Source organism: Perissodus microlepis, chromosome 6 (assembly GCF_051167445.1).
Source record: "Perissodus microlepis isolate ML-2025 ecotype Zambia chromosome 6, ASM5116744v1, whole genome shotgun sequence".
Lineage (NCBI taxonomy): Eukaryota > Metazoa > Chordata > Actinopteri > Cichliformes > Cichlidae > Perissodus > Perissodus microlepis.
The window spans coordinates 20,405,789-20,422,351 of record NC_140466.1 but is presented as its reverse complement, the minus strand read 5'-3'; the positions used below and the strand labels follow the sequence as shown (position 1 = coordinate 20,422,351).

At 37.8% G+C, this 16,563-nt stretch overlaps 1 protein-coding gene across 1 annotated transcript in view; it reads right to left on the bottom strand.

Annotated features, from left to right (window-relative positions):
• The window catches only part of LOC146385571 (uncharacterized), a 30,518-nt gene extending 14,678 nt beyond the window's left edge, over positions 1-15,840 (bottom strand). Inside the window, exons 1-15 of the mRNA XM_084931403.1 lie at positions 15,748-15,840; positions 13,995-14,046; positions 13,731-13,769; positions 13,034-13,177; positions 12,491-12,748; positions 10,246-10,934; positions 9,890-9,954; positions 9,323-9,471; positions 9,002-9,070; positions 5,080-6,008; positions 4,742-4,806; positions 4,173-4,321; positions 3,852-3,920; positions 402-1,660; positions 64-128 (exon numbers count right to left, since the gene is read on the bottom strand). Coding sequence (XP_084787529.1) covers positions 64-128; positions 402-1,660; positions 3,852-3,920; positions 4,173-4,321; positions 4,742-4,806; positions 5,080-6,008; positions 9,002-9,070; positions 9,323-9,471; positions 9,890-9,954; positions 10,246-10,934; positions 12,491-12,748; positions 13,034-13,177; positions 13,731-13,769; positions 13,995-14,028 — 3,983 coding nt within the window. The 5' untranslated portion in view covers positions 14,029-14,046; positions 15,748-15,840. The remainder of the gene's footprint in view (positions 1-63; positions 129-401; positions 1,661-3,851; positions 3,921-4,172; positions 4,322-4,741; positions 4,807-5,079; positions 6,009-9,001; positions 9,071-9,322; positions 9,472-9,889; positions 9,955-10,245; positions 10,935-12,490; positions 12,749-13,033; positions 13,178-13,730; positions 13,770-13,994; positions 14,047-15,747) is intronic.
• Between the last annotated feature and the right edge of the window lie 723 nt (positions 15,841-16,563).

The window sequence follows — 16,563 nt, the reverse complement described above, 5'->3', positions numbered from 1 at the left end:
TTAAATGGTTAGTAGCTAATAAATGTTTAGTTTTAGAAAGTAATCTTAAGCTGTGTTTCTTACCTGAAACTATTGATGACAGTTCGATTAAAGCTAGGTCCAAATTTTTTACTATAGACGTTGTTGAGCTAGGAATAAATTGTATTGAAAGATATATAAATACATATCATATGAAATGAAATTTAAAATAAGTCATGCCACAAAGTTTTCATACATTTTATGTTTCATGTATACGTTCCCTTGCACATCATAAAATTCTTAGTTATTTGGAGTAACCAGCTAGAATTGTATCTATTCATATTTTTTATATATCTGTTGATTAAGTGCATTCAGATCGAAAGAACAAAGAAGATTGGATAAGTAGACTTTTTGGGAAGGCTAAAAAAATTCCAAGAACTCACCTGTTCAGTCACTGTTGATTCTAACTGTTTATAGCCTGGTGAGCTTTTGTTTGCAAGTTCTGGTGAAAAGGGTTCCTGCAGCTTAAATCCTAAATTGATTTTAGGTGCTAGTGTTGGCGTGGCAGTTGTAGTTGTGGTTGGAGCTGCAGTTGTATTGGAACCCACTGTTGTGGCTGCAGTTGTATTGAAAACCACACTTGGAGCTGTAGTTGTATTAGAACCAACTGTTGTGGCTGCAGTTGCATTGAAAACCACACTTGGAGCTGTAGTTGTATTGGAAACCACTGTTGTGGCTGCAGTTGTATTAGAAACTACTGTTGTGGCTGCAGTTGTATTGGAACCCACTGTTGTGGCTGCAGTTGTATTGGAACCAACTGTTGTGGCTGCAGTTGTATTGAAAACCACACTTGGAGCTGTAGTTGTATTGGAAACCACTGTTGTGGCTGCAGTTGTATTGGAACCCACAGCTGTAGCTGCAGTTGTATTGGAACCCACTGTTGTGGCTGCAGTTGTATTGGAACCAACTGTTGTGGCTGCAGTTGTATTGAAAACCACACTTGGAGCTGTAGTTGTATTGGAACCCACTGTTGTGGCTGCAGTTGTATTGGAACCCACAGCTGTAGCTGCAGTTGTATTGGAACCCACTGTTGTGGCTGCAGTTGTATTGGAACCAACTGTTGTGGCTGCAGTTGTATTGAAAACCACACTTGGAGCTGTAGTTGTATTGGAACCCACTGTTGTGGCTGCAGTTGTATTGGAACCCACTGTTGTGGCTGTAGTTGTATTGGAACCCACTGTTGTGGCTGTAGTTGTATTAGAACCAACTGTTGTGGCTGCAGTTGTATTGGAACCCACTGTTGTGGCTGCAGTTGTATTGGAACCCACTGTTGTGGCTGTAGTTGTATTAGAACCAACTGTTGTGGCTGCAGTTGTATTGAAAACCACACTTGGAGCTGTAGTTGTATTGGAACCCACTGTTGTGGCTGCAGTTGTATTGGAACCCACAGCTGTAGCTGCAGTTGTATTGGAACCCACTGTTGTGGCTGCAGTTGTATTGGAACCAACTGTTGTGGCTGCAGTTGTATTGAAAACCACACTTGGCGCTGTAGTTGTATTGGAACCCACTGTTGTGGCTGCAGTTGTATTGGAACCCACAGCTGTAGCTGCAGTTGTATTGGAACCCACTGTTGTGGCTGCAGTTGTATTAGAGCCCAAAGTTGTCGCTGTATTTGAGGAAGCATTCGTGCCATTGGCAGTAGCTGAGGCGATAGATATAGTTGGAACAAATGTCAGTTACAATATATTAATTTTACAAATGGAGAATTAAAGAATTTCATGAACATGCCACAGATAGGACATTCACTTTTATTATAAACTGGTACATACTGTATTTTATTAAAGAAAAACATGTTTTCTCATAGTCATGGATTGATTTAACAGACACTGATTTTCCTGGCGATAGAGGTTAAAGGTGAGGCTCCTCTTTACTTGTGTGGTTAGACTGAGTGTTGATGAGTTTATGCTGACTGCAAATGAGTTTGGGATAAGTGGTGTTGAAATCATGTTTACCTGTAGTGAAGTTGTGCTGAGTGGGGTGAGAGCATGCTGACTGGTGCTGTTGGTGAGCATTATAGTGAGGTGATTTGGTGAGGTCATGTGAAGTGGTGTTAAAGGTGTGTTGACTTGTGGTGAGGTTGTAGAGACTACTGGTAAGGTCATGTTGAATGGTGCCATTGGTGCTAATGGTACTATGGTCACCTTAATTGGTGTAACTGGGTTAACTGCTGTTCAAGTCACGTTGACTTGTAGTGAGGTTGTACTGAGTGCCAATGGGCTTGTGCTGACTGGTGCTATTGATTTGGATGGTGCTGAGGGCATGTTATCTGGTGTGGCTGAGGTTGAGTTTAGGGATGGACCGATCCGATATTACGGTATCAGTCCGATACTGACCTAAATTACTGGATCGGATATTGGAGAGAAATAAAAAATGTAATCCGATCCATTAAATATCACAAAAGCACTTTACAAAACTTGCAACATGGCGTAACTCAGCTCATAACCTTAGCGCGTCGGAGCAGTATGCGTCACGTGATAGAGCGGCTGTGGCGTGCGAGACTTGTTGGCGGTCAGCATTTGGATCCTCGCTACCAAACCGGCATTTCATCTCCGAGAAAGTTATCCCAGAGAGAAGTAAAGCAAGTGTGTAAGTTCATTTCTGGATGTTTGTAAAGCATTCCCACGTTAAGCTTAACAACCGATATATGGAGCGACTGCCTCTTCTCTCTCCCTCCCCCTCCTGTTACTACTTCAATCATCAAACTGATCAATGATCAGCTGATCGGCTTTTCTGTTGCGAGCCCCGTTTCTCTTGTTTATTTATCGCCCACTTTGCACCAGAAAGAGGAAACCAGTGGCTGAACAACAGCAGCACGTTTAAGCTTGATAAGCTGTTCTTAGAATTTATTTAAGATTACTTTCTACACCAGGATCCTTTTCTACGTAGCTGACGGCTGGTAACTGTGCAGGGACGGATCTAGCAAGGTTTTGCCAGGGGGGCAGGTAGGGCATTAACAGGGAAAAGGGGGGCCCAAAGAATATGTTTCTTTCTTATTCTCATTTAAAATGTCTAGCTATTAATAAACAATTATCTGAATCTTACAACCAAAGTTTTAATCAGAGGTAAAATGTATAGAAGTCCATTACTGTATATAGTAACTATTAAGTCTAATATATACCCTAGTAAGCTATAGTACCTTTTCCATCTGTGCAGTCTGCAATTCTGTTGAAGAAAGATGCTGAATCTATTTAATTATTGTAGAAAAATAATTGATTTCTGTGCATTTTTTTTACACGTGCATTAAATTAAGGTTGATTACGTCGATTATGCATCATGAGGCAGAGGGTGGGGGGTAGTTCCCTGTTGTTGTTTTTTTGCTGGGAGTTTGCAACCCTATTAGTTAGGTTGTTTAATATTTCTGGTAAGTACTCTTTAAAATACCAGAATAGGGAGGATGGTGTAGGTTTAAGTTTATTAGCTCAGTATTGCTGAATTATGAAATATTTTGTGTGCAGTGTGTTTTTTACATACAGGTATAACAGAATAGCTTTAGTGTTTTGCTTTTAAAACGTGAGTATGAACCTATATAAAATGCAGCAAGATATTAAAAAACAGTTTTATTGATTAAAAAATAAACTATATCGGATTCCTATCGGTATCAGCAGGTATCCAAATTTATGATATCGGTATCGGTATTGGACATAAAAAAGTGGTATCGTGCCATCTCTAGTTGAGTTCAGTGGAATCAATATCACATTAAATGTTGTTAGCACAGAGGTCGTGTTGAGTGGTGGTGAGGCTGGATAAAATGGTTATAAGAGTGAGGCTGTATGATGGTGTTACATGCTTGTGATAATCACATGTAAAAATTCATAGTTATTTCATGGTAATACCTGGTGTGGTACTTGGATTCATTGTTGAAGATGATGTTGTGATTTGTTCTGTTGGTGTTATTGTCACAGCTGGAAATCACAATATTAAATAAGTTATTGCACAGTCTTGTGACTATTTCCTTGTTCACAAATGAATAGTGTTTAAAGACATTAAACACTATTCATTTAAGATGTGATGGAATCAAAGTAATTATTTTCAATCAAATGCTGCAAAGGAATATTTTCATATATGTCGATATATTTGATATCGACATCCAAAATAACAATTTATGACAATAAATGATCAGGAAGGATGAAACAACAAATTACATGAGGACCGACCTTTTGCTGAAATAGATGAAGTGTTAACTGAGAGGTTAAAAGTTGAGCTTGCAACAGCTTCTGTCAAAGTTGCAACTGCAGAGCTGATATTTGGTAATGTGCTGACATCATTGAATATCAGCTCAGCATCAACCACAATGGATCCTTGACTGTAAAGGAAAAATGTAGTGATTTTCTATGCTTTCATTTTATTTGTCAAATCTTTATCACTGATTAGCCTTACATCAAGAAGGCAAGAATGAACTTATTAAATCTATTGTTAAAAATAAAAGGTAAATGGTTAGTTGTCTGGATGCATGCTCAATCATCCGGTATAGTAAAAAAAGTTGAATCTTTTCATCTGGACATAAATTTTCAGTGGGAGAAATGTTTTGTCACTGTTCCAAGTGAATTCTTCAGTCTCAGTTGATTGCAGGTTTCTGCAGCCATATAAACAGTACCTTTGCACAACAACTGAAACTAGCCAACTGACCTCACAATGGTCTGTGAGGTCAGTTCCTTGATCATTAAATGGTTAGTAGCTAATAAATGTTTAGTTTTAGAAAGTAATCTTAAGCTGTGTTTCTTACCTGAAACTATTGATGACAGTTCGATTAAAGCTAGGTCCAAATTTTTTACTATAGACGTTGTTGAGCTAGGAATAAATTGTATTGAAAGATATATAAATACATATCATATGAAATGAAATTTAAAATAAGTCATGCCACAAAGTTTTCATACATTTTATGTTTCATGTATACGTTCCCTTGCACATCATAAAATTCTTAGTCATTTGGAGTAACCAGCTAGAATTGTATCTATTCATATTTTTTATATATCTGTTGATTAAGTGCATTCAGATCGAAAGAACAAAGAAGTTTGGATAAGTAGACTTTTTGGGAAGGCTAAAAAAATTCCAAGAACTCACCTGTTCAGTCACTGTTGATTCTAACTGTTTATAGCCTGGTGAGCTTTTGTTTGCAAGTTCTGGTGAAAAGGGTTCCTGCAGCTTAAATCCTAAATTGATTTTAGGTGCTAGTGTTGGCGTGGCAGTTGTAGTTGTGGTTGGAGCTGCAGTTGTATTGGAACCCACTGTTGTGGCTGCAGTTGTATTGAAAACCACACTTGGAGCTGTAGTTGTATTAGAACCAACTGTTGTGGCTGCAGTTGCATTGAAAACCACACTTGGAGCTGTAGTTGTATTGGAAACCACTGTTGTGGCTGCAGTTGTATTAGAAACTACTGTTGTGGCTGCAGTTGTATTGGAACCCACTGTTGTGGCTGCAGTTGTATTGGAACCAACTGTTGTGGCTGCAGTTGTATTGAAAACCACACTTGGAGCTGTAGTTGTATTGGAACCCACTGTTGTGGCTGCAGTTGTATTGGAACCCACTGTTGTGGCTGCAGTTGTATTGAAAACCACACTTGGAGCTGTAGTTGTATTAGAACCAACTGTTGTGGCTGCAGTTGCATTGAAAACCACACTTGGAGCTGTAGTTGTATTGGAAACCACTGTTGTGGCTGCAGTTGTATTAGAAACTACTGTTGTGGCTGCAGTTGTATTGGAACCCACTGTTGTGGCTGCAGTTGTATTGGAACCAACTGTTGTGGCTGCAGTTGTATTGAAAACCACACTTGGAGCTGTAGTTGTATTGGAACCCACTGTTGTGGCTGCAGTTGTATTGGAACCCACTGTTGTGGCTGCAGTTGTATTGAAAACCACACTTGGAGCTGTAGTTGTATTGGAACCCACAGCTGTAGCTGCAGTTGTATTGGAACCCACTGTTGTGGCTGCAGTTGTATTAGAGCCCAAAGTTGTCGCTGTATTTGAGGAAGCATTCGTGCCATTGGCAGTAGCTGAGGCGATAGATATAGTTGGAACAAATGTCAGTTACAATATATTAATTTTACAAATGGAGAATTAAAGAATTTCATGAACATGCCACAGATAGGACATTCACTTTTATTATAAACTGGTACATACTGTATTTTATTAAAGAAAAACATGTTTTCTCATAGTCATGGATTGATTTAACAGACACTGATTTTCCTGGCGATAGAGGTTAAAGGTGAGGCTCCTCTTTACTTGTGTGGTTAGACTGAGTGTTGATGAGTTTATGCTGACTGCAAATGAGTTTGGGATAAGTGGTGTTGAAATCATGTTTACCTGTAGTGAAGTTGTGCTGAGTGGGGTGAGAGCATGCTGACTGGTGCTGTTGGTGAGCATTATAGTGAGGTGATTTGGTGAGGTCATGTGAAGTGGTGTTAAAGGTGTGTTGACTTGTGGTGAGGTTGTAGAGACTACTGGTAAGGTCATGTTGAATGGTGCCATTGGTGCTAATGGTACTATGGTCACCTTAATTGGTGTAACTGGGTTAACTGCTGTTCAAGTTATGTTGACTTGTAGTGAGGTTGTACTGAGTGCCAATGGGCTTGTGCTGACTGGTGCTATTGATTTGGATGGTGCTGAGGGCATGTTATCTGGTGTGGCTGAGGTTGAGTTTAGGGATGGACCGATCCGATATTACGGTATCAGTCCGATACTGACCTAAATTACTGGATCGGATATTGGAGAGAAATAAAAAATGTAATCCGATCCATTAAATATCACAAAAGCACTTTACAAAACTTGCAACATGGCGTAACTCAGCTCATAACCTTAGCGCGTCGGAGCAGTATGCGTCACGTGATAGAGCGGCTGTGGCGTGCGAGACTTGTTGGCGGTCAGCATTTGGATCCTCGCTACCAAACCGGCATTTCATCTCCAAGAAAGTTATCCCAGAGAGAAGTAAAGCAAGTGTGTAAGTTCATTTCTGGATGTTTGTAAAGCATTCCCACATTAAGCTTAACAACCGATATACAGGGAGTGCAGAATTATTAGGCAAATGAGTATTTTGTCCACATCATCCTCTTCATGCATGTTGTCTTACTCCAAGCTGTATAGGCTTGAAAGCCTACTACCAATTAAGCATATTAGGTGATGTGCATCTCTGTAATGAGAAGGGGTGTGGTCTAATGACATCAACACCCTATATCAGGTGTGCATAATTATTAGGCAACGTCCTTTCCTTTGGCAAAATGGGTCAAAAGAAGGACTTGACAGGCTCAGAAAAGTCAAAAATAGTGAGATATCTTGCAGAGGGATGCAGCAGTCTCAAAATTGCAAAGCTTCTGAAGCGTGATCATCGAACAATCAAGCGTTTCATTCAAAATAGTCAACAGGGTCGCAAGAAGCGTATGGAAAAACCAAGGCGCAAAATAACTGCCCATGAACTGAGAAAAGTCAAGCGTGCAGCTGCCAAGATGCCACTTGCCACCAGTTTGGCCATATTTCAGAGCTGCAACATCACTGGAGTGCCCAAAAGCACAAGGTGTGCAATACTCAGAGACATGGCCAAGGTAAGAAAGGCTGAAAGACGACCACCACTGAACAAGACACACAAGCTGAAACGTCAAGACTGGGCCAAGAAATATCTCAAGACTGATTTTTCTAAGGTTTTATGGACTGATGAAATGAGAGTGAGTCTTGATGGGCCAGATGGATGGGCCCATGGCTGGATTGGTAAAGGGCAGAGAGCTCCAGTCCGACTCAGACGCCAGCAAGGTGGAGGTGGAGTACTGGTTTGGGCTGGTATTGCCTAATAATTCTGCACTCCCTGTATGGAGCGACTGCCTCTTCTCTCTCCCTCCCTCTCCTGTTACTACTTCAATCATCAAACTGATCAATGATCAGCTGATCGGCTTTTCTGTTGCGAGCCCCGTTTCTCTTGTTTATTTATCGCCCACTTTGCACCAGAAAGAGGAAACTAGCGGCTGAACAACAGCAGCACGTTTAAGCTTGATAAGCTGTTCTTAGAATTTATTTAAGATTACTTTCTACACCAGGATCCTTTTCTACGTAGCTGACGGCTGGTAACTGTGCAGGGACGGATCTAGCAAGGTTTTGCCAGGGGGGCAGGTAGGGCATTAACAGGGAAAAGGGGGGCCCAAAGAATATGTTTCTTTCTTATTCTCATTTAAAATGTCTAGCTATTAATAAACAATTATCTGAATCTTACAACCAAAGTTTTAATCAGAGGTAAAATGTATAGAAGTCCATTACTGTATATAGTAACTATTAAGTCTAATATATACCCTAGTAAGCTATAGTACCTTTTCCATCTGTGCAGTCTGCAATTCTGTTGAAGAAAGATGCTGAATCTATTTAATTATTGTAGAAAAATAATTGATTTCTGTGCATTTTTTTTACACGTGCATTAAATTAAGGTTGATTACGTCGATTATGCATCATGAGGCAGAGGGTGGGGGGTAGTTCCCTGTTGTTGTTTTTTTGCTGGGAGTTTGCAACCCTATTAGTTAGGTTGTTTAATATTTCTGGTAAGTACTCTTTAAAATACCAGAATAGGGAGGATGGTGTAGGTTTAAGTTTATTAGCTCAGTATTGCTGAATTATGAAATATTTTGTGTGCAGTGTGTTTTTTACATACAGGTATAACAGAATAGCTTTAGTGTTTTGTTTTTAAAACGTGAGTATGAACCTATATAAAATGCAGCAAGATATTAAAAAAACTGTTTTATTGATTAAAAAATAAACTATATCGGATTCCTATCGGTATCAGCAGGTATCCAAATTTATGATATCGGTATCGGTATTGGACATAAAAAAGTGGTATCGTGCCATCTCTAGTTGAGTTCAGTGGAATCAATATCACATTAAATGTTGTTAGCACAGAGGTCGTGTTGAGTGGTGGTGAGGCTGGATAAAATGGTTATAAGAGTGAGGCTGTATGATGGTGTTACATGCTTGTGATAATCACATGTAAAAATTCATAGTTATTTCATGGTAATACCTGGTGTGGTACTTGGATTCATTGTTGAAGATGATGTTGTGATTTGTTCTGTTGGTGTTATTGTCACAGCTGGAAATCACAATATTAAATAAGTTATTGCACAGTCTTGTGACTATTTCCTTGTTCACAAATGAATAGTGTTTAAAGACATTAAACACTATTCATTTAAGATGTGATGGAATCAAAGTAATTATTTTCAATCAAATGCTGCAAAGGAATATTTTCATATATGTCGATATATTTGATATCGACATCCAAAATAACAATTTATGACAATAAATGATCAGGAAGGATGAAACAACAAATTACATGAGGACCGACCTTTTGCTGAAATAGATGAAGTGTTAACTGAGAGGTTAAAAGTTGAGCTTGCAACAGCTTCTGTCAAAGTTGCAACTGCAGAGCTGATATTTGGTAATGTGCTGACATCATTGAATATCAGCTCAGCATCAACCACAATGGATCCTTGACTGTAAAGGAAAAATGTAGTGATTTTCTATGCTTTCATTTTATTTGTCAAATCTTTATCACTGATTAGCCTTACATCAAGAAGGCAAGAATGAACTTATTAAATCTATTGTTAAAAATAAAAGGTAAATGGTTAGTTGTCTGGATGCATGCTCAATCATCCGGTATAGTAAAAAAAGTTGAATCTTTTCATCTGGACATAAATTTTCAGTGGGAGAAATGTTTTGTCACTGTTCCAAGTGAATTCTTCAGTCTCAGTTGATTGCAGGTTTCTGCAGCCATATAAACAGTACCTTTGCACAACAACTGAAACTAGTCAACTGACCTCACAATGGTCTGTGGTCAGTTCCTTGATCATTAAATGGTTAGTAGCTAATAAATGTTTAGTTTTAGAAAGTAATCTTAAGCTGTGTTTCTTACCTGAAACTATTGATGACAGTTCGATTAAAGCTAGGTCCAAATTTTTTACTATAGACGTTGTTGAGCTAGGAATAAATTGTATTGAAAGATATATAAATACATATCATATAAAATGAAATTTCAAATATTTTAAAATCAAGTTCATATAAGTCATATCACAAAGATTTCATACATTTTATGTTTCATGTATACGTTCCCTTGCTCATCATAAAATTCTTAGTTATTTGGAGTAACCAGCTAGAATTCTCTTTATTCATATTTTTATATATCTATTGTTTAAGTACATTCAGATCAAAAGAACAAAGACGTTTAGATAAGTTGATTTTTTGGGAAGGTTCCAAATTCCAAGAACTCACCTGTTCAGTCACTGTTGATTCTAACTGTTTATAGGCTGGTGAACTGTTGTTTGCAAGTTCTGGTGAAAAGGGTTCCTGCAGCTTAAATCCTAAATTGATTTTAGGTGCTAGTGTTGGCGTGGCAGTTGTAGTTGTGGTTGGAGCTGCAGTTGTATTGGAACCCACTGTTGTGGCTGCAGTTGTATTGAAAACCACACTTGGAGCTGTAGTTGTATTAGAACCAACTGTTGTGGCTGCAGTTGCATTGAAAACCACACTTGGAGCTGTAGTTGTATTGGAAACCACTGTTGTGGCTGCAGTTGTATTAGAAACTACTGTTGTGGCTGCAGTTGTATTGGAACCCACTGTTGTGGCTGCAGTTGTATTGGAACCAACTGTTGTGGCTGCAGTTGTATTAGAAACTACTGTTGTGGCTGCAGTTGTATTGGAACCCACAGCTGTAGCTGCAGTTGTATTGGAACCCACTGTTGTGGCTGCAGTTGTATTGGAACCAACTGTTGTGGCTGCAGTTGTATTGAAAACCACACTTGGAGCTGTAGTTGTATTGGAACCCACTGTTGTGGCTGCAGTTGTATTGGAACCCACAGCTGTAGCTGCAGTTGTATTGGAACCCACTGTTGTGGCTGCAGTTGTATTAGAGCCCAAAGTTGTCGCTGTATTTGAGGAAGCATTCGTGCCATTGGCAGTAGCTGAGGCGATAGATATAGTTGGAACAAATGTCAGTTACAATATATTAATTTTACAAATGGAGAATTAAAGAATTTCATGAACATGCCACAGATAGGACATTCACTTTTATTATAAACTGGTACATACTGTATTTTATTAAAGAAAAACATGTTTTCTCATAGTCATGGATTGATTTAACAGACACTGATTTTCCTGGCGATAGAGGTTAAAGGTGAGGCTCCTCTTTACTTGTGTGGTTAGACTGAGTGTTGATGAGTTTATGCTGACTGCAAATGAGTTTGGGATAAGTGGTGTTGAAATCATGTTTACCTGTAGTGAAGTTGTGCTGAGTGGGGTGAGAGCATGCTGACTGGTGCTGTTGGTGAGCATTATAGTGAGGTGATTTGGTGAGGTCATGTGAAGTGGTGTTAAAGGTGTGTTGACTTGTGGTGAGGTTGTAGAGACTACTGGTAAGGTCATGTTGAATGGTGCCATTGGTGCTAATGGTACTATGGTCACCTTAATTGGTGTAACTGGGTTAACTGCTGTTCAAGTCATGTTGACTTGTAGTGAGGTTGTACTGAGTGCCAATGGGCTTGTGCTGACTGGTGCTATTGATTTGGATGGTGCTGAGGGCATGTTATCTGGTGTGGCTGAGGTTGAGTTTAGGGATGGACCGATCCGATATTACGGTATCAGTCCGATACTGACCTAAATTACTGGATCGGATATTGGAGAGAAATAAAAAAATGTAATCCGATCCATTAAATATCACAAAAGCACTTTACAAAACTTGCAACATGGCGTAACTCAGCTCATAACCTTAGCGCGTCGGAGCAGTATGCGTCACGTGATAGAGCGGCTGTGGCGTGCGAGACTTGTTGGCGGTCAGCATTTGGATCCTCGCTACCAAACCGGCATTTCATCTCCGAGAAAGTTATCCCAGAGAGAAGTAAAGCAAGTGTGTAAGTTCATTTCTGGATGTTTGTAAAGCATTCCCACGTTAAGCTTAACAACCGATATATGGAGCGACTGCCTCTTCTCTCTCCCTCCCCCTCCTGTTACTACTTCAATCATCAAACTGATCAATGATCAGCTGATCGGCTTTTCTGCTGTAGTTGTAGTGCTAAAAAAGGTGACATTTGAAAGTATGGATGTTCCTTGCGAAGTTAGGTCTGGAGATAATGGCTTGACTGTTGGTGAGGTCATGCTGGGTGTACTGAGTGACGCTGAGGTTATGTTGACTGGTTCTGTGGATGGGTAAAGTAATGTTAAGGTCATATCAACTTGTTCTATGGTTTAATGTTGTTGACAACATGTTCACAGGCAAGGTTGTGTTTATTGTTATTGAGGTAGTGCTAAGTCGCATAGAGGTCATCTTGACGAGACTGGGTTAAGTGGTATTGAGGACAGTTGATCTGTTGTTAAATTGTGTTGAGTGGTGATAAAGTAATGCTGCCTGGTGTTGTTGGTGAGGATGATGTTGAGGTGATGTTACCTGGTAAGGTTGCATTTAGATGTGTTAAGGTCATGCTGACTGGTGTTGTTGCTGCAGGGGGTGCTGATGTCACATTACCTGGTGAGGCTGGGTTAAGTGGTATTGTGGTCATGTTGACTTGAGGTGAGGTTGCATTGAGAGACGATAGTAAGGGTGGTGCTGATGTCACGTTTTCTGGTGAAGTTGCATTGAGTAGCGGAGAAGTCATTATGCCTGGTGTTGTCTGTGAGGGTGATGCTGACGTCACGTTACCCGATGAAGTTGGGTTAACTGGTAATGAGGTCATGTTCGTGCTGACTGTTGCTGTTGGTGAGGGTGGTGCTGATGTCATGTTTTCTGTTGAGGGACAACAACTTTTATTACTCCTGTGTTTACAATATCTGGTCATCATGATCTTTGCTTAAAATAAAATAATGACACTGAATACAGAGGCATCGATTATTTTGAGGCATAATTTAGACACGAGTAAAAGCATTTTAGACAAAGGAATATATACTGCAGTTCATTTTCACTTTGATTTTGTTCTAAAGTCCACTACTTAAAATATTTTTAGTGGATTATGGAACATAATAAATTAACTGTCATTCATATATTGAATGTGCACGATTTGTATTAGATTACCTGAAGATGATGTTGTGGTGGGTTGTAATGAGGTTATGTTTGAGTTTATTGGTGCTGAGGTTCCAAAAACTGTTGGTGGAGTTGTACCTTCTGGTGGTGAGGTTGTACTGCTTGGTACTGATGTAATGTTTACCAGAGATGCGACTGTGTTAAATAAAAGGTAATTGTAAAAAGAAAAGGCATTGGTGAGGTTGCATTTCCCATTGAGACTGGGTTGATTGGTGGTGAGGTTAAATGAAAAAGAAGTTATAAGGCAGTAAAAGCATGATTAACTGTAGATGAGCTTGTGGTGTTTGATGATTGTAAAGATGAGTTTAGTGGTGGTAGGATTTCGTTTGAAGTTGCATTGCTTGGTACTGATGTTATGTTGACGTCTGATGGGCTTGTGCTAACTGAAAATAGAAGTGTTAGTAGGTTTGGGTTAATAGAATGGGAGTCCCCCATGCCCACATGTTCTTCCACCTCAGCTGTTCAGCATTTTACTCATTGAATACAGTAAAATGCTGACATAGCTGTGCATTAAAAAGAACACTGTCTTAAAAGCATGTACATTAGTTTCATTACACTAAAGTTTCTTTAGTTACGTCAAATTGTGGTGGGGGGTGGAGGGGATGTCGAACAGAGGAATGGGAGTGAGGGGTGGGGAAATCTTTTAGCCCATTCAGCTCTAGGCTCCTTCAGCTTCTGTTTTTGTTACCTGTTGTTGAATTGTCAGTAGATGCTGCTCCCACTAGTCCTGTAAAATATTAATTGGATTATTATTCTCATCTGAATTTAGGCAAAAAGCTAAATTATGCAAATTCAGTCTATACTTTCATATATTTTAAATATAAATTGCTATTAGCATCATCGCTCTATTTGCACTCTCTCTCCCTCTCTCACACACACACATACGTGCAAACACATGAAACCACAAATATCAAGAGAGTGAAATGACAGAAAGATACAATCCTACAAATACCTGCTAATAGGAGGAGGAATGTGAGAGGTTCCATCCTCCCTGTGCCTGGTTCCTGTAAAACACAACCCTCCATAAATATATTTGTAGTTTTTTGTTTGTTTGTTTGTTTTGTGTTTAAATTTTCCCAGAGAAGTAAAATTTGCACTTACAAAAATGTGTGAACAAAACAAAATGACTTTTTACTTGTTGACTCTGGTTCAGTTTTCTATTCTATGTCTCAGTTTGGCAGTAGTTTTCATTCACTCATAACAGGTGTAGAAAAGAGTTACAAAACTGCCACAATTTGAATAAACTAAAATTACAGAGGACATGTTTGAGAAATACTTTTTCTTTTCATCTGAAATGTTTATACTTATATATTACTAAGAAATAATCAAATTATAAGAAGTGTGGTCTCAGGCATATGGTGTGACAGCATGTATAATGAAATTGAATAAATAATAACAAAATATGAATCTTCTCTCATGTGTTCTGTGATCAAGATTCTTACTATTTGTCATTTTCTGACATTAAAACTATATATATCATGAATTTAGAATCATATAATTCAATCTTTCTATTCTATCAGACTGTTTGCAATTAGAATCCATTTAAGTATTTAATAAATATCAGTATGTATTTGTTAAGTTAAGCTTTTTTTCTTTACTTGGAATTCTTTGAAATTCCAAAGAACAAAGGTACAAGAACTTTGTTTTCATATTCACTGTACATTCAGCTGTCAGTGCAGAGTGGCCACACCTTGACAAGCTAAGCAGGGCAATCTATTATTCAAAATACAAAGAACCACTCAATTACACATTCAGCATACAACTTTTTCGGCTTTAAAAATGAATCAATTCATTGTTGGCAGGCATTTCCTTGTTATTTAACAGTCTAATGTGAAATGAACAATGGCATTCAAAAATGCATTTGATTAATTTGAGAAAAATACCTGAATGTGAACAGGAAAAACTAACATTGTGAGAAACTACTTTCAGAAAACAGTAATCCAAATTTAGAAATGTGATGATGAAAACTCCCAATTTAATTAAGAATGTATGAATCTACAGCTTATTAACAGACTTCTCAAAGCTTATAAAATCAATTAGAACATACAAAACTTTGACCTTTTTGGTGTAAACTAATTATGCATTCATTGTATTTTTAACATGTATTTGTGTATCAGAATTGACTGTGCAGCAGCATTTTAGTTAGTGATAAAAAAAAAAAAATTATTCTTTCTGAATCTAATTCAAATGACTGTCATATGAAAAATGTATTTATAACCAGTAAGAAGTCTGGTCTCAGCCCTATGTTACAGCTTTTACACTCAACACAGTGTTAGTGACATCATGAATAATAAACATACATATATAATAAAAGTCTTCTCTCACGTACTTTATTATTAAGACGCTGTCTGCTACTTTAGAACATCAAAAATGACTTAATCTGATTTATTAATAATAATATCATGCAATGTCTAAATGTTTTGTTTATTATTGGTTTGATCATATTATGATCATTTAAGTCTTTAATAAATATAAATATGTGTTTGTTAAATATGTTTTTGTTTAAACAAGGATTAAACACACGCAAAAGTACAAAAACATTTTCTCATATTTGTTATACAGAGCTGTCAGTGCAGAATGATGACACCTTGACAAGAAATTAGATGTTTGTGGTGTAAATTAATTCCTTATTATATATAATTTTAAATATTTACTTGTGTTAATATCGGAATTTAAAAAATAAAAAAAATAAAAATTTCTCTTACCTCTTGGGAGTCTAACTGTGCAGCAGTATTCTTTTAGTCAGTATTAAACGCACCCTGAATGGTAGGCTAACTAGGCAACAGACTCCTTACCAGCTGGAGTCCAAATAAGTAACTGACGACTTGTGCCTTTGGTTATTTATAAGTGAAGCGAGAAATTCTTGCTTTTTCAAAGTGTGACATAACTAGCTGGACTTGTTTTGTTCATCATTTTCTAAGCAAAGAGAATGTTGAAAGTCTTAAGGTGCAATTAAAATGCCAAGTCCATTCTTTCAGTTTCACACTTTCATATATGGTTTCAAAATCTTGTCATGAGTAGTGCTGCAAGGACTACTGATTAAATTGTATCATTAGTACTTGCAATAAACACTGCTCTGGGTTTGAGTTGTCTTTAAACAAACTATGGTTAAACAACCTGTCAAAAATTAAAAAAAAAAAAAAAAAAAAGTTCAATCTGTGTCATTTACATAAAATATCAGCAAAACCTAAAGTCACTTTCAGAAAAAGTCTGATCAATGAAACTAGTGCTTTTAGTATTCTCTCTGAGCAATGACACTTAGCAGCTTTTATCTTTTATTTTTCTATCTTACTTATAAAATTTGTGTTAAAATAAAAAAAACTGTCAGAAAGACTACTTTCTTTCATTCTTTGAGCTTACAAACAATATGCAATTTCCAATATCTACAATAGAACAAATTATTATTCACTGTATAAACCAATGATTGTAGAAAATAACTTTTCTACAATCATTGGTACAAACACAAGTATTTGCAAATATAACTGGTTGCTTAACAGTGTGAATTTCTTTTATTTGCATAT